Source organism: Falco biarmicus, chromosome 19 (genome assembly GCF_023638135.1).
Source record: "Falco biarmicus isolate bFalBia1 chromosome 19, bFalBia1.pri, whole genome shotgun sequence".
In the NCBI taxonomy this organism is placed as follows: domain Eukaryota; kingdom Metazoa; phylum Chordata; class Aves; order Falconiformes; family Falconidae; genus Falco; species Falco biarmicus.
Window position 1 is genome coordinate 1069280 of NC_079306.1, and position 22230 is coordinate 1091509.

The 22230-nt window shown below is 51.1% G+C and overlaps 2 protein-coding genes across 2 annotated transcripts; both read left to right on the forward strand.

Moving 5' to 3' along the window:
- The first annotated feature begins 4889 nt into the window (after positions 1-4889).
- Positions 4890-11739, forward strand: LOC130141328 (keratin, type II cytoskeletal 4-like). The gene is made up of 9 exons (XM_056322217.1): positions 4890-5441; positions 6596-6810; positions 7959-8019; positions 8327-8422; positions 9306-9470; positions 9901-10026; positions 10449-10669; positions 11192-11220; positions 11327-11739. Exons 1-9 carry the CDS (start codon positions 4890-4892, stop codon positions 11737-11739), a joined length of 1878 nt encoding a protein of 625 aa, XP_056178192.1.
- A 4503-nt stretch (positions 11740-16242) lies between these two features.
- Positions 16243-20869, forward strand: LOC130141327 (keratin, type II cytoskeletal 5-like). Its single transcript, XM_056322216.1, has 9 exons — positions 16243-16950; positions 17766-17986; positions 18548-18608; positions 18888-18983; positions 19105-19269; positions 19391-19516; positions 19839-20059; positions 20181-20215; positions 20445-20869. The coding sequence occupies exons 1-9, from the start codon at positions 16243-16245 to the stop codon at positions 20867-20869; spliced, it is 2058 nt and encodes a 685-aa protein (XP_056178191.1).
- The last annotated feature ends 1361 nt before the right edge of the window (positions 20870-22230 follow it).

Here is a 22230-nt window from a genome sequence, read left to right on the forward strand (position 1 = left end):
TCAATGTTATCTCACCTGCCAAGTCATTTTTACAAGGCCAGTCATAGGGTTCGCTCTCTACTGAACGTCTCTCCTTGTCCCTCCCTGAGGAGTGATGCTTTTCAATTCAACCCAGCACAGAGATCTTATTGTTGATAAAAGCTGCATTCTCTGCTCTGCTGCCAATAAACTGCACGCAAGGTTTGTGCATCGCCTCTACTTCACTTTCATTTTTAGAAGAAACCTGTTTATAAATTTGCAAAATTATTTCATTAACCAGACGCACCAAACAGCTTGTTTCTTCAGTCGCTATTATACGTACTCGTGCACACGCAGACATGGATTTACAGACCTATCGATGGGAACTAGTTGAAATTCAGTGGCTGAATTTCCCTCCTCCCACACTCTCCCTGTTCCCTCAGCTGCTGGAGGGCATCTCTGCAGTCCCTGGCTGCCTCGGTGCAGGAAGGAACATGCTTTCTGGTTAAAAAAGCCTGTACCGTAGCAGAGACAACTGTCCCGTCAAACAGCAGAGCAGCTGTCCCAGCCTCAGGACCCGGTGTGGTTCTCCTGGCAGCTTCTTACTGGGTTTTCCCACCTCCCCCAGCACAAACCTTCCTCGCGCCCTCGGCCCCCTCCTCAGTGACAGTTCCCCGGTCCTGGCCAGGGCGCTTTCATCGTGACCCTGCCACACCGATTCCACCCCATTACTCAGAGCCCTAATAGTCCATCGGTCCCTGAGCGCTGGCACGAAGTTGGTCCGATGATGCAAAAGAGCCTTTACAAATTCCTGTGCAAAGGAGGAACATTTCAAAGGAAGGGGGTGGACACCTGTGGTGTTTGCTATGAAACCTATTTGTCTCTTGCAAAATAAGAACGGTAAATAAGAGCTATGAAGGAGGGTTTCTCAGCTTAGGTCACCTGGTAACACCATCGAAATAGAGATTTTTAAAAAAATCCCAACAGCTGCCCTGTGCTGCTGCTGGCACCCTGCCTACTGCAGCCAAACACCCCGCGGTCCCAGGAGCTCCGTTGGACAGACACATGGAGCTCAGCCTCCAGTGCCCAGGTTTCCCATCACACAAATAAAGAACTGCCCGGAATATGACCAAGTTGCTCTGACTGAAACACCTGGGTTTGCTGCCAGGGCACCAAGTGCGGCAGGTGCATCACAGCAGACACGGGCAGGGTGTGCAGGTTCCTCACATGAGACATTGCCTTTGGGAGCGATGCTCTCTTCTGCTTAGCTTACTGCTGTGATACCCCAGCATCTCCTCATCAATACTGGTGACGTGACCGACACTGGTCACCCACGGTTTATAACTGTCCAACAGAAAGCCTGCAGGAGGTGGGGAAAGGTTTTGGCAAGATCTTATCTGGCAACACTGCAAATGCAGATGGTGCATCTGGGCAGTGACAGCTGATGCTCCAGGAACAGCCTGGAAAGAACCTCAGGAATTCTCTTGTCCATCTTTTTGCCCCAAAGCAGCATAAATGACCAGGGACAAGCTGGGCTAAGGGTGAACAGCTACTGTGGAACAAAGTTACTGGGAGGAAAGCAAGGTGCCCAGTGGCAATGGAAGGAGCCCAGACCATCATCTCTAACCTGGTCCCCACAAATCCACCATCTGCTTTGATGTGGGAGCAGAATCAAGCTGCAGTTAAGAGACCAGGAACAGCCACCTTTGGAGGGCTGGACCCACGAAACCAGAGGGAGATGTCCCAGGGGCCTCATTAGCCATTTTAATGGCGACTTCATGGTCCTTTTTGGAAGGAGCCACAAAAACTGCCCAGCCTGCAGGGAGAGAGGGAGAGCACCAGCGCGGCCAAGCCCTGCCAGCCCTGTTTTCTCAGGAGATGGTCTTAAAGAGCAGTTTTGTCCCTGGGAGAAAGCAGGCTTGGATGGCTGGGTTGTTACAGCCAGAACCACAACAGGAGCTTGGGAAACACCCTAGGCTCTCCTTATCTGCAAGGATGGCTTAACAAGTCCCAGTTCAGTAAGGTGCTTAAGCGGAATGAATTCATCTGGGTACATGTAAATCTCCAAGGCGTGAGTCTCATGGAGGACACCACAGTTCAGGGCTAAGGACCTCAGCGGTTTTCCCAGTAAATATTTGCTGTCAGCCTGAAAACAGCGGTTTCATCCCTTCCTTGCCAAGAGGAAGGTTAGTCCCTTTCTACAGCTCCTCAAACACTATCTGACCTGCAATCAGGCAGGCCAATGCACGGAGACATGTAGAAGCTCTCCACGATGGTGGCATTTGTGTCTGACTTGAGCCAGTGCTGTGCGTGTGTGAGGCCGAAGAAACAAAAGTGATCGCAACCCTTCTCTTCAGGAGACCAAATCGCATCGGAGTGCTTCCTCCTTTGAGGCTGATGTAACCAGCTCAGGGCTTCCACCGCGTGACTGTGAACCGGCTTTGTGAAAGCTCAGCAGATGGAAACCACAGGCGCTGCCCTGATGAACCGTCTGCCTCTGATGTGCAAGGCTGGGCACCGGGAAGAAGCCACTTCTTAGGGCTGCGAGGAGGAGCCAAAGGCTGAAGTGCAGGCTTGTAGCTTTCGATCCGTGGGGAAACAGCCTGGCAGCACATCATGTGTAAGAAGGGATCTCAGGGCTTGCAGCTGGTGGAGGAACGTGGATGGTTGGCCCATGGGTGGCATTTTCCCTGCTTTCTAACAAGACCGGGGGCTTGGAGGGTCCACAGCCCTCAGATGGTGCGTGTTTCACCCGTGCGGCACAAGGCACTCTGTGGTGGGGGGCCAGGCAGAGGTAAGGAGGGTAGCAGGGACCTAACCCAAACCAGGTCTGGATTTCTTACAACTGGAAAAACCAGCAAGTTGCTGACCTCAAGGATGAAGGGCCGTGTCTTTCCTGCCATGCAAAGGAGCTGGAGTCTCCCTCTGTGCTCCTGCTGGGTCGCAGAGCTCGGCGCGGGGGCTGCTCCTGGTCACATCCCCGATGCCTCGTCCCTGCTCCACCGCAGCTGCCCCAAAGCATATGCAGGGCTGAGGCAGTCAGAAAGGAGGACTACAGCCTCTGGTGCTGGTAACCTCACAGCCTGGCTTCTCCCCATTTCTCAGGTTGCCCACAGTTATTCCCACCAAAAAGAGTTCATGGAAGTCACATTGTATGGACCTCCCGAAATGCTGCACGATGCTTCAGCCCATCTGTGAATGCCCTATCCCCAGGCAGCGCCCCAGGCTGGGCTCCAGACCACGCACCCAACTGTCCTCTGCCATGCTTGCAGCAACACGTCAGCACAAAACAAAACAAATATCCAAAATATTTTCCCCCTTCACTTACTAGCAAGAGGTCCCGGTGCTTGGATTACCCCGGGCAAAATGGCATGAAGGACGCAGTGACCAAAAGCTCATCAGCTTTCTCCAACTATCTCAATCCCACAAATGAGAGTACATCTCATTGCAACATGTGCATCCTAATATACTCAGACCGATGCAGCTACAATAGAACTACTCCATGATTATAATTGCGTAGAGTATTTTGTAGTTAATTTCAACCCTTTATGTGACCTGTAAAAAATAAATAAATAAATCTCTCTACTTGGAGAGATTCCACAAATATTCTAAGTTGTCCTAATTCCTTTACATTACTTTTAATACAAGACAATGTATTTCAAGTAGCACTGACTAGGAATCCTCCCAGAACCAGTTATTTTTGCCCCAGAAAAGATGCAAAGACTTCTTAGGGCAAGCTATGCAATCCCTCCTGATTCTGTGATTAGACCCCTTTGTTAAGGCAAAAAAGGAACTTTATTTGTTTCCAAGCAAATTCAAAAAATCTTTTCAAGAATCTTAATTAACACTGTACAGTAGCTTCTCATTAACAGATATTACCAGAATAATTTAATGTCAAATAGGCGTGTCAGAGGAATGCGAGGAAAAAAGTTCACTCCGGCTAACATTTCTCAACCTGTTTGTAGCACTTTGTTGCATCTCCAGCTACCATCCACCTGAATTCCACGTACCGCAGTCACATCACACCGGGACACTACACACCATTATCAGCTTCCCCACGGCACACAATTCGGCAATAAATCGCTGTCTGCAGCAGCGCATCGCCAGAAATGCCTTCTCTTCCCTGCTGTGTATTCCAAGGGGCACACGGCGCCCAGCTGTGTGTGTGAACCCCCACGTGCCAGAGCATCCCCCTCCCCCGACTGAATCCATCCTTGGCACCATCTAGCCCAGCTCACATCAGCGTCCTCACTCCATCAGCAGGGAAACCGTCAACCCCATCCCTCTCCGCTCCCGACCCGCGAGCCGGCAAACAGGGCGAGACTCACAGCCATACCCGCGAGAGGAAGAAATGAATGCTTACAAGAACGCTCCCGACAACGTCGGTGCTGTGCTTTGGCAGATACGCCTTCCTTCCCTCCTATCGCCACCGGTCATTGCTCAAGAGCCAGCCCCGAGCTGTCGAGAGACCCTGGGAGAGGCAGCATCGCCACGACATTGTGCAGGAGGTCCTGAAACATAATTAAATGCTGTGGTGAAACCGAACCGTAAACAAGCCATGAATAAAAACCCCTTGAATTATTTTGCTAAACTATAATTACACAATAAGGAAGCAGATTAATTAAGTAAAATATAAGTCCTGAAACTGAAGCTTGCAAGCAAAGCAGTTTATTTTAATTTCCACATTATTTCGTATGAGATAGAAGTGTTTGCTGTGGGTTTAAAATGTTGGAAGCCATTTCTTGCTGCCAGGCAGACCAAACCCAGTGGATAAATTAAATTTTTGCATCTCAGGCACCTCCTGAAATGTATATAAGGAGAAGGGCTCTACCTCAGAGAAGCCAAAGGAGATCTCCTTCTTTCACTCCCTGCTCCTCTCTCGCTCTTCTGCTTTGCCGTTACCGCTTCACCTCCCGCCTCCCCCCGCCACCATGAGTCGACAGTGCTACACCTCCAGCTCCCTCCTGGGGAGACGGGGCTTCTCCTCCGCGTCCGCCGTCTGCGGCCTCGGCAGGGGCAACAGCAGCTCAGCCTCTGTCTGCCAGCCGGTGGGACGGAGATGTGGCATCGGTGGCTTCAGCAGCCGGAGCGTCTGTGACCTGGGGAGAGGGCAAAGGATTTCCTTCGGTGGCAGCTGCCGCAGCGGGGTCTACGGCGGTGCCGGCGTTGGACGTTGCGGTGTGGCTTACGGCGGAGGCCGCTTTGGCGTGGGCACGGTTGTGGGGTTTGGTAACTGCGGAAGCTACGGGGGCTTGGGCAGCTACAGAGGTCTCGGGGACGGCGTGGCTATCGGAGGCTACGGGGGCGGCATTGGCATCGGCCTCGGCGGAGGTAGATCGGAAGGGATTCGGGGCGTCAGCATCCACCCGGAGCTCCTCAAGCCCCTCTGTGTGGGGGTTGACCCCGAGGAGTGCCAAGTGCGGACCCACGAGAAGGAACAGATCAAGAACCTCAACAACCAGTTTGCCTGCTTCATCGACAAGGTGAGACCCCGCGTGTTGCCTCCCATCCCCAGGCTCTGAAGGATCCACTGCCTCGAAAGAGGCCACGTCAGCAGCTATTTCTGCTGGCACCCTGGTATTGTAGACACTTCTGATGAACCGTGGTGGTCCTGACCTGGAGACTGTTTGGATTTAAGCCTTGCACCGCGCCAATCACACCGGTCTTTTACCTTTCGATGGTCACCAGTCTGCTAAATAGCTAAATCAGGAGCAGCTCCTGGGATATGGTGAATCAAAACCTGTGAGAGAAGGGATGGAGACGTGGAAGCTTAAAAAGGCAAAATAGGAAGTTTTGTAACAAATGTATAATCTGCCATTGCTATCGCACCTCTATAAATGCCAAAGGACTTTTGCATTTTTAAAATAGTTTGTGTGCTTCATCAAGGAGCTGTAGATAGATGTCTAGCTAAAATGAGATGAACAAGTTTAACTTCTCCATCCCTCCATCCCATGGATGAAATGATTTGGTGATTTCCTAAACAGATGTAATTTATCACTGTTTTCTGAACTGAGCCTGAGGGGTTTTGTTATGTTTAGAGGTGTGCTATAGGAAATCATTTCTCAAAAGGCAGAGAAACCTTTGCTCTGCCCGATCTTGATTTTCCTTGGGAGTTGCTCTGCAGCTGGAAAAACCAAACCCACGTACGAGGAACGACTCCGCTTCCTCCCATTTGAAAAATGACTTATTCATGATCCATAAAGGTTCTCAAGTACTGGAGAGCTCTTTAATCTAGAAGTGAAAGGCATGATAAATACCCGCGGTTAGTGTTTAAATCAGATACATTAAAATGAGATCCTGGATGGAGCTTTTAGTGCCAGGAGACTCATTCCTGTGCTCAGCCCCTCAGGGGTGGCAGTGGCTTGGACGTGGTGTTTGGCCGAATTGAGCTTCAGGCTTGGCCTCAGCAAAGAGCAAACACCCTGGCGTGGTTCAGCTGGTGGTACGAACCCTGGGTGGGACTGGGTGTAGCTCAGGGAAGATGCTGGTCTCACCCAGGCTGCAGAGAAATCATCACCTAACCGCTTGCGTTTCCGATTTTATTTTTGCTTTTTCCTTTTGGAGGTGGAGGAACCCAAAGCGCATTTGCCTGGGACAGGAGGGGGTTGCGTGACTCTTGCATCTCTTGCTTCCCCAGGTCCGGCTGCTGGAACAGCAGAACAAGGTGCTGACCACCAAGTGGGAGCTGCTGCAGCAGTATGTCCTGCCAGCTTCCAGGAGAAACCTGGAGCCCGTGTTCGAGAATTTCATCTGCAACCTGAGGAAGCAGCTGGAGTGTGTGCTGGGGGAGCGGGAGAGGCTGGAAAACGAGGAACGGTGCCTCAGAGACCTGGTTCAAGAGTACAAGTGCAAGTAAGTAGCGCGCAGAGTGAAGCTGCGGATGGGGTTTGCGCTGCCCTGAGCGGTGTTCCCAAGCGTGAAGCCGATGCAATCGCACTGGATGGGCCCAAAAACTGGGGCAGCACATGGGGAGCAGAGCAGGGCACACCAGTACTGGGCTGGTTGCCTGTACTGGGCTCCCACTGCTGCACCTCAGATGCTGGTGATGGACTGGGAGAGCTTTTCAACCAGTGTTTCCCTAGGGAGAGGGACAAGGAACCAATTTTTCTCTCCCCGATGCTCCTGTACACAACTGTGGTTTGCCAAATCTCCCACACCACCTATGCCTGTGGCTCCCCCAGATCTCGTGTTCCCAGTGCCATCCGTTCCCACAAACCCCCCTGCCTATTTGTCTCCACCCCACGCTTTATACACATCTCTGTTGGGGTTCATTCTCTCTTCCCAGAGGGAATGTGGGAATTGTTTTTTTAATTTCAGGTATAGATATTCCTTAATAGTTCCCCATGTGCTCTGCTAAGCCACGACCCAGGACACTTGGTGGCCGGTGGTTTACAGCACAGGATGAAAGAGTAACCCTTTCTCCAGAGGTCTTACAGCCACGCATCTCAGATGTTTTTTCTTGCTGAGGCACCACAAAGGAGGTCAGGCTCATAGAATCACCTTGTGAAAGTTCTCTGAGGTCCCAATTACTCGGCCATTACGCACTGACTTTCCTTCCCATTGCACCTGGGAGTTTCAAAGGTTGCTCAAGCTCCTGACCTCCCTTGGGGCACTTTGGCCACAGCCTCCCTGTACACACTCAGAGCCAGAGCACAGTTCTGGATGCTTCAGAAACACGTCACACGAAGCAGCAGGGCTAAACGAAGCAACCCAAGCCTTCAGCGGAGGTACAGGGCTTTGCATTTTTAGTGGTTTGGCCTGATTTACTGCCATCTCGCTCCAGCCACCGATCCTGCTGGCGAGGACTATTTAAAACTGCTGAACAAAGCCCAGTGGGGAGGAAAGAAAAAGCAACAAAGCAAAAAGCAAGAAGGAGGTACAAAGCAGATAGGGAGAGGCTTTGGTTTTACTCACACTCCCTGCGTTCTGCGTTGGCTGCTTGGGTGATGGGGACAGGAACCCTGGGCTCAGCATCCCTCCTGTCTACTTTCCTACTGCAGATATGAAGATGAGATCAACAAGCGCACGGCTGCGGAGAATGAGTTTGTGGTCCTCAAGAAGGTGGGTCACACTAGGGACAATGCTGGGGAGCCCAGCTGAGGGTGGCAGGTGCATGGGCAACCCTGGGTGTGGGGCCAGGGAGGGACAGGGGGAGTCCTGGCATCATGACATGTCCTGAGTCCCAAACCAGAGGCACCCCAATGGAGTTGGAGAACCCCCACCATGTGGTAAGCACATAGAACACAAACCCAGAGAGTCTCGAGGGCTGGGAATAGGGAGGTTTCCTCCGCAGCAAACAGAAAGCGTGGGCTTTGCCACAGTCCTTGTTTCTTCCCCTCTTTTCACCCAAATCTTGGTGTCTCCCCAGGATGTGGACTGTCTCTACCTGACCAAGGAGGAGCTGGAAGTGAGGGTGGGTCTCCTGCGGCAGCAGCTGGAGTTCCTGAAGTGCATCTATGCTGAGGTAAGAGCTCCCAGCTCCGCGGGCGCTGCCCTGGGAATGATGTGTCACCTGCTCCCCCCTCATGCTCCCACACCAACACCAAGTGCAGAGAAAGGTGCCTTTTCTGAAAACCCTGAAAAAACACCCCAATAATCTATATATCTTGAAATCTATATGCTTTGATATATATATCTGTGCTTGATAACGACACTATTGGCACACCGGTAAAGGCAAAGTGTGCTCCTGGCTGTCTTCTATAAAGCTGGTCGCAAAGGGAGGGACCTTTGGCATGGAAAAGCCCCTGGAATTCTAATCCAAATCACCCCTGGGAACCAGAAAGACATCTCAATCTTCAAAACCAAAATTTTTTTTTAGCACTTAATTCCCTAAACTACTTTAGTCAAAATATTTTGGTGAAACTAACAATTTAGACACAAACAGTTATTAAAATGTAACAAGTTTTTAAGAAAACACAGAGTTGGGTTTTTTTTGCGTGTGTTTGCACACAAAAAAACCCCTCTTTGTGTTTGCACCTGTCCTAGCCCACCCCCAGGTGATGGGACCCAAAGCACTCACCCCTGAGGGATTCACAGCCCAGAAAACTGCTGGCGCAGCCAGAAACATCCACTTGCAATGAAGCGAGTTGCTCCACCAGGATTCCCCACCCTTCCTTAGGGAACTGCATGCAGCAATCCCATATTGTGCCACCAAAACAGGTCCCAGCTGCCGGCTCTTGCTCGAAACCAGTCACCCGCCTGGGGAAGCCAGTGCTCTAGTTGAGCGTTCGTGGGAGAACCTTGTCCCACCCTCCACCTTCTCCCCGGTCCCCCCTTTGCCTGGGGTACCCGCACACCTGGCTCGTACTGGGTGGGGGAAGGGCACCGACATGCGATGGGTCTTGCAGGAGAGAGCTCAGCTGGACTGCCAGCTGTGTGACACCTCTGTCATCGTGCAAATGGACAACAGCCGGGACCTGGACATGGAGGGCATCATCAAAAGCGTTGAGTGCTGCTATGAGGAGATTGCCCAGAAGAGCAAGGCTGAAGTGGAGGCTTTCTACCAAACCAGAGTGAGTATTCACACGACCAGCACAAATGGCAATAAAATCCCTTGGCCAACAAAACTCTTAGGACTGTTTCTGGCCTCCATGATGCAATTTAAACCTCCCCCACGGTGTGCATGCACTGTAGTTCGCTAAAGAAAGTCATGACAAAAAAACCCCAAACCCAACCTTAAAACTGTGGTTTGAGACATTCCTGTAAAACCAGAGTGCAGCAGGTGACTGTTGCTCCAGTGAGGTCTCTGCACCCATCAGGAACACCATCCCCTTCCCAAAAGGCAAATGCTCAGGACCTACCCAGGACTGTCGCCTTGCCTGGGCTGAGGTCACGTCTCGGTGCTTCCCTGGGAGCACCGACATCGGTGCAGCTCTGGAGAGTCACCACCTTCCCTGGAAGGGGTGACGGGTGCGTTAACGTCATCCTGTTCCCATGCAATAGCTGGAGGAGCTCCACAGCAGCAGGGGCAAGTTCTGCGATGACCTGAGAAACAACCAGAGTGAGATAGCTGAGCTGAACCGGATGATCCAGAAGCTGCAGTGCGAGTCGGATAACGTGAAGAAACAGGTAGGACAAAGGGCTGAATGCTGCACGGGCTGCGGGGAGCGCAGCCTCTCCAGCAAAGGGCTTAATCCCCCAGGTCCCACCCCGCTGAACTGCAAAGAACACCCCTACCCCAGCTTAAGGCTGTGTTTGTAGCTTCTCATCTTCTGTCCATGAACAAAGCAGCAGATTTTTTTGTCATTTCTCAAATAAGCAGAAGCCAGATGGTTTGGCTAGGAGAGAAACAGTGCTTGCTGCATGCTTCCTCCTGGGGTGCCACCAACAGATCCCCTCCCCTTCACCCCAAAAAGCTTGGCCATCACATGGGTCCAGCCCAAATCTAGGCTCTCTGGCAGTTCCTAGCTGAGAAACAAGGGGGTACATGAGCAACCCTGTGGGATGCCTATTAATATCAACCCTGGCCACCCCCTTGTTTCTGTCCACAGATCGCAGCTCTGCAGACAGCCATCTGCGACGCCGAGCAGCGGGGTGACTGCGCCCTCAAAGATGCCCGGCAGAAGCTGATTGATCTGCAGACTGCACTGCAGCAAGCCAAGGACAAGATGGCATGCTTGCTGAGAGACTACCAGGAGCTGCTGAACGTCAAGCTGGCCCTGGACATTGAGATTGCCACTTACAGGACGCTGCTGGAAGGAGAAGAGAGCAGGTAGGAGCATCCCTGGCTGTACCTTGTCACGAGAGCCAGCAAAAACCCAGCAGGAGAAGGGAGAAGCAGTGAGAAATGCTGGGTGGAGGCAGGTCCCCATGGGTGCTGAGGGGAGCATCACCCCTTTTTCTTCCCATGGGTGCAGAGGGGAGCATTGCCCCTTTTTCTCCCCATGGTTGCAGAGGGGGGCATTGCCCCTTTTCCTCACCACAGATGCAGAGGGGGGCATTGCCCCCATTTCCTCTTCATCCTCCCAGGGCAGCTGGATCGCAGCGCACCAAGCATGCTGCAGTCAGATCCTCTGCTTGTGGTACGAAAAGAGGATGGGATATGAAGGTGTCTGTGGGATCTGGGGTGCCGCAGTGGGCAGTTTGGACCAGCAGATCACACCTGGGTGGACAGAAATGCTGACATTGCCTGCAGGGTTTCTAAGGAGGCAATGGCTGGGCAGCACCTCTGTTTGCTGGTGTGTTGGGGAATATTTCCCTAAATACATCTCTGATACATTTCTTTTCTCAACAGGATATGTACTGGCAACCCTGTGAGCGTTGGTAAGCTAACGAAGCATTCCCTTAATTTCCTTACAAGTCTTTTAAGCTTCTAATAAGCTGGGTTTTAGCTGCTCGGGGAGTGACTGAGCCTGTTTCTCTCCCACAGCTGTGGTCAGCGGTGGTGGCACCGTCGGGGAGTGCCGATCTCTATCAGGAATCGGAGGCAAATGCACCGTCAAGACAGGAGGGGCTGGTGCGGGGTTAGGGGTGGTCTCCTCCTTCGGCGTCGGTGGTGCCGGCTTTAGCACCCGGAGCGTGGATTGCCTCCCCAGGGTGGGGGGCGGCTTTGGGGCGAGGAGCGCGGTCAGCTGCATGGGGCGAGAAGTCATCCCGGGTGCGGAGGGGGTGCAGTGCGCCACAGGTGTGGGCAACCTGGGCAACCTGGGCAACCTGGGCAATGTCGTGTGCGCCGGCGTGGAGCAGTGCAGCCCGGGAGCCGTCATCATTCCCGGGGCAGGGGTCTGTGGCACTGGGAACAGGTACAGCACGGCTGTGCGCGTGGTCAGAACAACCCGGTAGAGACTGGGGGGGGGGGGGGGGGGGGCAACAACACGTCACATTTTAAAATAATCAGCATTTCTGCAATAAAACAGTATTCCCCTTCCTTCTGACAGCTGTAGGGATCACACAACCATGCGCTGCCCATGCCCACACAACTAGGCTAGTCGCTCTGCCAAAAACTCTTTGCATGATCAAAACCCACTTTCTCCTGCATGTCTGTCTTGGGGGAAACTTGCCCCCAGGGTCTCAGCCAGGTGAGATTTTCATTTTCATTTCAGACAGTCCATACCTGTCTTCACACATCCTTTTGGCTCTTAAGTCAGTCTCCTCTGCTTGACCGCTTTTCAGCAGGGATTTTCTTTCCCTAATGCAGCTATTGCAAAAGGATGAAAGGCTTGGTCATCCCAACTTCAGAAAGAAAAGCCACATTTTAATTGTCCGAGATGGAGCTGCAGCTATTATTTAACTTCTTTAATGACACCAGAAAATCCAATTTTTCCTGTTGACGAGAGGGTTGGTAATGCTTATGCAAATTGGTCCAAGTTGCTACACCAAGTTTGGTAGAGCAGATTTTAATTACACACCGACGAGCACCTTATATTTCTGTAGTTAAATGCATGCGTTGTTTTTCCTGTGTGTGTACTAGATAGACAGATTTAATGCTTTAATGTGTAAGTGAACAGAGTTGATTAACCTTCGCTTACTCCAAACTTTCAGCTGTACCTTCAATAAACTACATGCATAATTCATGCTTTGCTTCATGGGCTTTATTTCCCTCCCTGATATTACAAAAAGCACAGATATTTTCTCAAAGACGAATCTCCAGATGGGTGGGGTTGGTTGCTCACGAAAAGTGGAGCTTTAACAAAAGTTTTTTTGAAACTTTGCCTGCTCCCCTTCCTGATGCACTTTTGCATACCTTTATTCCATCCAGAGATTAGTGGGGCCACAAGGAAGTCTAGAAACGCGGCGTAACCCAGGATGTGTAACTGCTCGTGGGATGCGCAGCTCGCTCGGGATCTCTCACGCTGTCTGGGATCTCTGGAGGCAGAACAAAAAAGCAGTCAGGCCCTTGTTTAAAGAAATCAGTGAGAACCAGCTCAGGTAGTAACAAAAAGAAAACAATCCCACACCCCACCCCTGAAACCCTCTCACAAGAGTAGGCTAATTTTAAAAGAAAGCAAGTGAAAAGCGTGTCCTCCCGAAAGCTGTTCTTCCTCGAGCGCCCCACCTTCCTCAAAACACATGAACTTACACCGCAAGTAGGATGCGCCCCGGCATCCCCTCCAACACCCCTTGCAGGGAGGGGAACCCCCTCTCCCATCATTTTAGGAGGATGGGGTTTGGGTGGGCTCGGGTTGCCCCCTCCCTTTTCTCTGCCAGGGTGCCCAGTTTCCAAGGGACAGTGACCACCGAAACGTCCCTGTAACGTGGCTGGGAAGGGCTCCCCACACTGGTGCTCACCACAGCTGGATGCGCAGCTGGATGCTGGGAAAACCAGCCAGCCCGGCCAGCTTCTCCCCTCCCACAGCTCCCCTGGAGCCGAAAGCCTCTGAGACAACTGTGCTCCGAACCACCATGTGGAGGAACCTGCCTCTCCTCACCCAGGCTGGAGCAGCACGGGGGGGTGGGGTGGGGTGGGGTGGGCAACTTCATGTACTCCGTGAAAGGTGCCACATCAAAGACCAGGCGGTGTCACTTACTCCCTGACATCCTGCTCCGCTTCCTAGACTTCAGTGCTGACCCAGGTCTTGCCTGTCCCAAGCCCTCTGTGGCTGGAGGATGAGTTGACCCATCCTGCCAGGCTCAGGCTGTCCATGTGGGTGGGATGGTGATGGACCCAGCACCGACTGAGCATCTCCCTCTGCTCTGTTGTGCCGAGCGTGGTGGATCCAGGCTTCCCACATCTGCAGCACTTTTCTGATGGAAAACAAGACGGTTTATTGGATGTGATCAGCAGGTTTATTTTTTAATAGTTTAATAATTAATAATTATTTTTTAATAAATGCCGGGCCTTAGCAACTCTGTCTGGGCTGGGGGGGCTGGTGAAAGCCAAATGGGTCAGCCCTTGCTGAGAAGGCAAAACCCACCCACCTAAAGAGGATGCTTTTTGAAATAGTTTTCTTCATCTTTTCCGTCTCAATGCGTACAACTCGGACTTTGTCTCATTTGTATGTAAATAACAAGCAGAAACACCCAGACGAGAAGCTTCCAGTGCCCCAGCAGCTCATAATTTATGTTGATCACCCTCCTGCAAAACAACCCCTGCACAGCAAACCCCAGCCGGCTCCCCAGGGGACCAAAGCAGCCCAGCAGCTCTTGCATTTCTAGGAGAAAACCTTTAATCATCCCTGCCCTTCTCAACCCCCAAGTGTTGCAAAACCCCTGTTTTCTGCTGCCTGCTTGAAGATGTTTGTGTCGATCAGGCTATTCTGGAGAGAAAAAAGGCCAGGAGCATGTTTTTTGGGGCAGTTTGGAGGCCATATCATGCTTGGTGTCACCCTGGACATGCTCCTTGGGTAGATGGCAGAGTCTATTAGGGTTGATCTGAGCTGACAAATGCAAAAAAGCCTCTCGGTGTGGAGCCCACAGGCCTCGGCTCCTTCACACAATCAACCAGCCCAGTACAGAAATGGTGCATTTTTCACCCAGCCTGTGCATCGCTTGCATACCTTGCAGACAGTGGGCTGAAGGAAGGAGTGTGGGAGCCTAAAATGACAATTCCCTCTTCCTTGTTGGCAGCCCCACCTTTAATCCCATTATATTCATTCAGCTCTAATATCTGATCCGAACCTGTTTGTCAGCTTCAGGACAATCTACCTTCACTGGGGTCAAGAAAGCATGAAGACAATCTCATTTTCCCATCACACCTGGGCTTTGAATTTTATGCAAATAGTCAAGGCAATAGATAGTCATGAATTTCAAGTGACATCCCAGGCAGATTCAGGCCAACCTTCTCCAAAGAGAAACAAGCCGACCTGAACCAGCTGGGAGGCTTGCACTGCAATGGGAAATTTCAGTGGAGTGACCCAACTCTCCCGGTTTAAGCCTGCCTGGCAGCGTTTCTCCAAGGATAATCAGGTATTTGGTCTTCTGCATTCGGCAGAGCACGAAGCACCTGCATAATCTTTCTTCCAGAGATGCCAGTGGGATTTTAGCTTGTACTTAATGGTTTTGTAGCACTAAGGCACATGAATGTGTTCTGAAGGGCATGTGGAGTCCTGTCCTGCAAATACGTTTAAGCTCCAGTCATGTGCACAGCACGGGCAATGCCACTAGGACAGCAACATGCCAAAACTGAACGGAGCTCTTAAATGTGAAGAATAAAATACTCTAAACACTGCAGCTGAACAAAGTCTGAGATGCCAGAAAACATCACCACACCCTATTGCATTCGCTCCTCTTCCCAAGGACTCCAGGAAGTAAAACAAGGAGAATTTGTGGGAGTATTTTTCATGCTGGTTAAATCTTTGCTTTTGGCAACATTTTGAATGGAAAGGCTCAAAAATCTTTAAAAGAAATCACAACTGTAAAGATCTAGAAACTCAAGCCTGATTGCATCTTAATGTCAACATGCAAATAATATCCACAAAATATTTGTTCCACAAAGCTGGGCAAAGTGTTTTTCAGAAAATCTGCCTCCTTCATTGAGATGCTTTTTAGAGCGAGATGCAAATGCATCGGTCACATCATCAGGTGGCTGGAGACACTGCAACAGCAGCCTCAGGGGTGGGATGGAGTTGTCCTCTGGGGATGCCAATCTCTCTAGAAAGGAAGCCTAGGAAACCTGTCATAGACTAGATACCAAACACTAAGCAACCAAAATTTGAGGTGCCATTTAAATATAGCGTCTCAGAGGAAGATCATGGATCAGGACCTCTTTGTGCTGGTCGGCTCAAAAAGATGGTCTCTGCCTAGCTGGTGTGAAGAGGCAGGCTGGGTAAATTAGAGCGCTGAACGAGATGTCAAGCTTCATGAACATCACACCCACATGCTGCCTTCAGGGGAAGAAGCCCTGTGAAATATTTTTGGTCAGATTTAGCCATTTCATTCTCACTGCCTTTCACTCAAGTTAATTCAGAGGACTCTCCACTAAGCTTTATACCGATCTACTGCATCTTACAAGTTGCATAGGGGTATCCAGGTAGCTGTTTCTCTTTTTTTCACCCTTCTTTATCTCTTTTCTTTTGCTTCACAGCTAGGAAATTAAATAACACCTCTCTGCAAGCATACAGAGGCTCTGCACTAAGGCTGGGCTCTCCCTGCCAAAAATCAGGGAGTTAGATAACTCTTCTAGCTGAGCTGTTTGAGTGCAATCAGTGCTTAACAAGTTTCAATCAGACAGCTGGCTGCTTGGCATGTCAAAACCATGAAGGCACTAAATTGATCACTGGACTTCCATGCAACCAAGCCCAGATCCCCAGAGGGATAAAAAGGGCATCGCGTGCTCCCTTCCACCAGAGAGCTGCACTCGCCCTGTGTGCTTCTTCTCGCCACTGCCCGGCTTTACCTCCTGCTGCAATGAACCGGCAAACTTACGGCACGAGAGCGGGAGGTGGAGGCAGGTCCTACAGTGCTGCCTCAGCTATTGTACCAAGTGGTGGCAGGGCTGGCTTCAGTTCGATGTCTGTGGCACGGTCTGGAGGAGGTGGAGGTGGTTTTGGAAGGCTCATCGGAGGAGGAGGTGGTGGTGGTGGCGGTTTTGGCAGCAGGAGCCTCTACAACCTTGGTGGTAGCAAGAGGATATCCATTGGTGTTGGAAGCAGCTTCCGAGCTGCTTTTGGGAGTGGAGCTGGTGGTGGATCTGGCCTAGGAGGTGGTGGTGGTGGTGGTGGTGGACTTGGTGGTGGTGGAGCTTGTGGCAGTCTTGCACTTGGTCTTGGTGGTGGAGGTGGTGGCTATGGCTTTAGTGGGGGTGCTGGTGGGCTTGGTTTTGGTGGAGGTACTGGTGGGCTTGGTTTTGGTGGTGGACAGGGAGGTGGTGGAGGATTTGGCTTTGGTGGAGTGGGGGGGATGGGAGGATTTGGTGGAGGGCTGGGTGGTGGCAGGAACCCAGCAGGATTTAGTGGTGGCCCACATGGCGTTGGTACGATCCAAGAAGTGACTGTGAACCAGAGTCTCCTGGCACCACTGAACCTGGAGATAGATCCAGACATCCACCAGGTGCGAAAAGACGAGAAGGAGCAAATCAAGACCCTCAACAACAAGTTTGCTTCTTTCATTGACAAGGTGAGGCTTCATTGAGTGCTGTGGCATCATGGTAGAGAGCCAGACAGTCTTGTAGCTACAAAAATACAGCTTCATAGATCTACAGTCTGTTGCACGTTTCCTATCTGCAGGTCTTCATTAAAGTAATCAAAAAGAACATTCTGCTAAACAGTTACAAGGCAGAAAACGAGATTAGAAACTGGTAATAAGAGGATGAGATCTGGGTTTTGTGCCTGAGAAATAAGATATACTAGCTCAAATGGAGTAAGCCAGTTTCAAGTCCAGATCTAGCTGCTTAACCCAGCTCTCTCTGTGGGGAATCACAGAGGGTGCGTTGGTCCTTATTGCTTTATTGCCTGCGAGCTAAAGTCCTTTTTATATTGGCTCAGCTTAAGTCCTTCCTTGGCTTTTACCTGGGTAAATATGTAGTATATACGAGCAAAAGGAAAGGCAATTAAGTACTTGCCTTTTAACCTGTAGTAACCAGATCTTAGCTTTAATGGAGATAAATATCTCTTACAAAGAAAGAAAAACCAAAGGATGCTCAAGAAAGCAAGTGATGAAAGAGCTGAACCTGTGTTTTCTAATGATTGCTCATTGCTTTGCAAAATTAAAATGTGTTTGAAGAAGACTGTCCACTGAGGGCAGATTTGCTTGGCTACTGAGTGGGCTAGCACAGCCCTAGACAACCTGGAGGGTAGTCACAGCTGGATTTAATGCTTTTGGCTTGGGATTTCCTTGGCTTGTGCTATGCATCAGTCCCCATCACTGATTATGGGCCATGAGCGTGCTGACAGGTATCCGTCACTCAGCCTTTTCTGCTTCCCAATGCTCAGGTTCGCTTTCTGGAGCAGCAGAACAAGGTGCTTGAGACCAAATGGACCCTCCTGCAGGACCAGGGTCAAAAAACCAACTCAGGCAAAAACAACCTGGACCCACTCTTTGAGGCTTACATCAACAACTTGAAACGGCAGCTGGCCAACCTGCTCAACGAGCGGGGACGCATGGATGGGGAACTGAAGAACATGCAAGACCTCGTGGAGGATTTCAAGAACAAGTGAGTGCCTGTTAGCAGCACATCCAGGCACCCTGGGGTGAAACGGGATGCAAATGGTTCAGGCTGCGTTAGGCAGTAGGATTAATCTCACTTAAATTTAGCTTTCTGAAAGTCAAACACCCAGCCTGAGATATTCATCAAACTTTCTGCAGGAAAGGGGAAAAAAATACCTCCAGCTGGTGCTGTAACCTGTAATGCCCCTCTAATACACCACTCCTGTGAGGCGCTTCTCCCTGCAGAGCCCACCTTCCTTGACAGCAGCAGAAAGGTGGTCTGTTGACGTTTTTCCAACGAGAAAATGCAGATTCAGCCAGGACACACTTGTGATCACATTTGCAAAGGAAAAGAACCTAAACCAGCTTTACCCCTCCTGTTCCATTAAAACAAAATGTCATTTCAACCCTTTGAGAAATGGGATTTTCCAAAATTTGAGCTGGGTGGTTTCCAGAAGGTTAACGTGGAAACACCGTATCCAGCCCAGATAACCTTGCCGTCCTACCTGTACAACTTCTCTGATTACTGAGGTAACAATCCAGCATGTCTTTCCCTTTATCCTTGCAGATACGAAGAGGAAATCAACAGACGCACGGCAGCGGAGAATGAATTTGTGGTGCTGAAGAAGGTGGGTGAGACAGGAGGCGTTACGGATGCTGAGCTACCCCCAGCCATGGCACAGGCTGGGACTGTCCTAAAGGGTGGGAGGGCTCATGGAGCTTCATGCTCATCCTTTAAAAGCTGTTGGTTGGGTTATGGTTTTGGGGGGAAAGGAGTGGAGGGGCTTGGAGGATGGAAGTGAATTCTTGTCCCACACATGCTTGCCTTGGCAAAACAGACCATGTAGAAACAAAGATGGTCAGTAGCACCAGGTGCTGCAGATGTCCCCACGGTTGCTCTTTTCCAGGATGTGGATGCTGCTTACATGAGTAAGGTAGAGCTGGAGGCCAAGGTGGATGCCCTGACTGATGAACTCAGTTTCCTTCGAGCCCTCTATGATGCGGTACAGACACCCTCCTCCCCTGATTCCCGTCCTGTTGTCCCCCTCGGACAGTGACTGCCATCGTTCGTGGCATTTGAAGAGGTAAGTGCAGCTGATCAGGATCCCGTGTGCTTCCCTGCAGGAGCTGGCTCAGCTCAGCGCACAAGTGTCTGACACTGCTGTCATTCTGTCAATGGACAACAACCGGGACCTGGACCTCAGCAGCATCATCGCTGAAGTCAAAGCTCAGTACGAGGATATTGCTAACAGGAGTCGGGCTGAGGCGGAGGCGTGGTACCAAACCAAGGTGAACAGACCCATAGATACATTTCTGGGCAAAATCACTGCTGTCCCTGTTTGGGGCTGTTTGAGCCACTTCCTGTCCACCTGGACACCTCAGATGGCTTACTCTTCCTTCTGAACCACAGTTCGAGGAGCTGCAGGCCACAGCGGGGAAGCACGGGGACGACCTGCGCAACACAAAGGGGGAGATCGCTGAGCTCAACCGACTGATCCAGAGGATCCGCTCAGAGATAGAGAACACGAGGAACCAGGTAGGAATGGCAGCAGGAGCCCCATTCTCTGGTCCTTAGGCACCGCAGCTCTGCTTTACTAATTAGGGACTTTAGCAGCCACAGAATGTGAGGTAGCTCATTAAACATGTTAAATTCACTCCTGAAAAGGGCACCATGCTCTAACACATGTTAAATCATTTTTTCCAGGCTGGCGTTCCAACTTCAGCAATATTAGCTATAGATGAACAGCCTCAGTCATAACCTTTTTCATTAACACCCCACCAGAATGGTTTTCTTCCTTGGATAACACTTACCCCAAAAGAAAAGCAGCTTTTAGGAGTCCCAATCTCTCCTCTTGCAGTGTGCCACCCTGCAGACGGCCATCGGAGACTCTGAGGAGCGTGGGGAGCTGGCCCTCAAAGATGCCAAGGCAAAGATGATTGACCTGGAGGATGCTCTGCAGAAAGCCAAGGCTGACATGGCCCGGCAGCTGCGCGAGTACCAGGAGCTGATGAACGTCAAGCTGGCCCTGGACATCGAGATCGCGACCTACAGGAAGCTGCTGGAGGGCGAGGAGAGCAGGTGGGGGCAAAATCCCTGCAGGAATAACAGCAGCTGTCGCTTTGCCCCCACCAGTAGTTGGTCCCCTTGCCCGTCTCCCTCATTCTGCTCTAACATCCCCTTTATCTGCCCCCCCCAACAGGCTGAGCGGAGAGGGACTCAACCCCATCAGCTACTGTAAGTATCGCAGCGCTTGTCTTGCTGCGGCCCGTTGGGAGCAGAGGCTGTGAGCAACCTCGGGGGGAGGGGGGTTTGCCCCAATATGAGGTGCTCAGAGCCCTCCACCAGCATTGCACAGGGGACATGAGCTGGGCTTGTCCTGTGGGTCAGGGTCCTGATGACGGTGCTTACCGGGACTGGGTGACTGCCAAGCAGATGTCCGACCTCTGGTGGTTTCTTCTTGCAGCTGTCATCAGCTCCAGCTCTGGCATGGCTGGTGGAGCTGGGTTAGGAGGATTTGGTGGACTGAACCTAAGTGGAGGAGGCGGTGGAAGCGGCTTTGGTCTCGGAGGAGGCGGTGGAAGCGGCTTTGGTCTCGGAGGAGGCGGTGGTGGTGGAGGTTACAGCTTTGGCAGTGGAGGAGGACTTGGACTCGGGGGTGGCGGTGGTGGTCTCGGAGGTGGATTTGGAGGAGGCAGTGGTCTCGGCATTGGAAGCAGTCTTAGCTACGGAGGAGGTGGCAGCAGCGGTCTGAGCACCAGTGGAGGGAATTTCAGCTCTGGAAGTGCAAAAGGCGGCACCAACCCAGGTGTGAAAATCGTCTCCAAAACCTCCTCCAGCAAAAAGAGCATAAAAAGCCAAAGCCTGAAGAGTGCTACACAGCCTGAGTAAAACCATCACCAGACCCTCCCCAAAACCATCGCTCCTGCATTACTCCTGCATCGCTCCTGCGCATCACAATCCCCTTCACCCACCTCTGTCCTGGCTCCTCGCACCATAGCTCTTAAGCTTTTGGATCACAGGAAAAGCAGTGGAGCACATGTCAAACAGCTCTCTCAAAGTACCTGCAACAGGATTAAAAGGAAAACATGGGACTGAGTGATTTTCTGAATGGGGAATTGGTTTTTATGATTGTTTGCTTTTAATAAGGCTGAGCAGCTTGTTTGTAATTGAGGCTAGCTGGCAGCCATACGCTCAGACGGATCAGATAGCAGCGAAGATGCCGTAACTTGGGTTTTCAGCTCAGTCCGGGCCCACAGAAGCCCAGGGTTGGGCTGGGAACTCGGCTTCGGTTCAGCCTGCTCTGCCTTCACCGCTGGGATGAACCAGATTCACCCCTTCAAGTTCAGTCACTCGTCTTTACTGGAGATGCGGGTTATTTTTCTGCTATGTAGAAATACCCCAGGAGGTTGCTGAAATATCCCAGGCAGCGGTTTGCAAGTGTGGGGCCCCTCTGAAAACACCCCTTATTACGGGAGCCCAGAGCCCGGTTAAGAGTCACTTCTGAGTCATGTCAGCACGACGGAAAATCCCTCTTCCCATTCACAGCTGAGCTTTGGAAAACATGTTTCTTCCAGATGTGCTGAGCATCGCAGCTGCGTGAAGTCAGGCACATGAGCCTGGCCAGTGGTTCAGGGCATCAGGTTAGGAAAGCAATTGGAGGTGCCTCCATCAGAAAAGTGCCACCCACAGGGATGCAGGTGCAACTTGCAATGAGCTTAAATAAAAGGAAACCCAAACTACTCCCTCATTCCTGTCCTTTCTCTTAAATGAAAGTTTGTCCAGAGTGGCACCTTACACATAATCTCATGGGTGTATTTTGTCAGAGGAGCCACCAGTGACTAACCGAAACCATGTGGAAAAGGGCTTGTTTTCTAAATTACAGGATTTTTTAATGCTAAATAATAACTGAGGCAAAGCATTCTTCAAAAGCAAGATAGGTGCTTGCAGTTGAATTGGATTGCTGTCCCGTCTCATGCTAAGTTCTGTTGGAATGGCTTAAAAAAATGCCAAAATCATCCAACAGTCCAGGTCGCTCTGACTTTCCCCGCTGTCCTGGTCACAGCAGTGGAAGTGAAAGTCTGAGACAGTGAAAATTACACTGGAAAAACTGCCTGCAGGGCCACGGCCACACTGCTCCTGGGGGTATTTCAGCATCTCCATGATGTGTAGCTTTCCCTGCCAAAAGCAAGACACTTGGCAAACCCAGAAGGGCTGTCAAGTTTCAGCCCAGCCCGTGGGGAATGAAGCAG

Bases quoted from the DNA above. Each gene is read 5' to 3' on its own strand.
- LOC130141328 (XM_056322217.1), top strand. From the start codon at position 4,890: ATGAGTCGACAGTGCTACACCTCCAGCTCCCTCCTGGGGAGACGGGGC. The intron at 8,423-9,305 runs GTAAGAGCTCCC...TGGGTCTTGCAG, and splicing joins TGAAGTGCATCTATGCTGAG to GAGAGAGCTCAGCTGGACTG. The intron at 11,221-11,326 runs GTAAGCTAACGA...TCTCTCCCACAG, and splicing joins TGGCAACCCTGTGAGCGTTG to CTGTGGTCAGCGGTGGTGGC.
- LOC130141327 (XM_056322216.1), top strand. From the start codon at position 16,243: ATGAACCGGCAAACTTACGGCACGAGAGCGGGAGGTGGAGGCAGGTCC. The intron at 17,987-18,547 runs GTGAGTGCCTGT...TTATCCTTGCAG, and splicing joins GTGGAGGATTTCAAGAACAA to ATACGAAGAGGAAATCAACA. The intron at 19,517-19,838 runs GTAGGAATGGCA...CTCCTCTTGCAG, and splicing joins TAGAGAACACGAGGAACCAG to TGTGCCACCCTGCAGACGGC.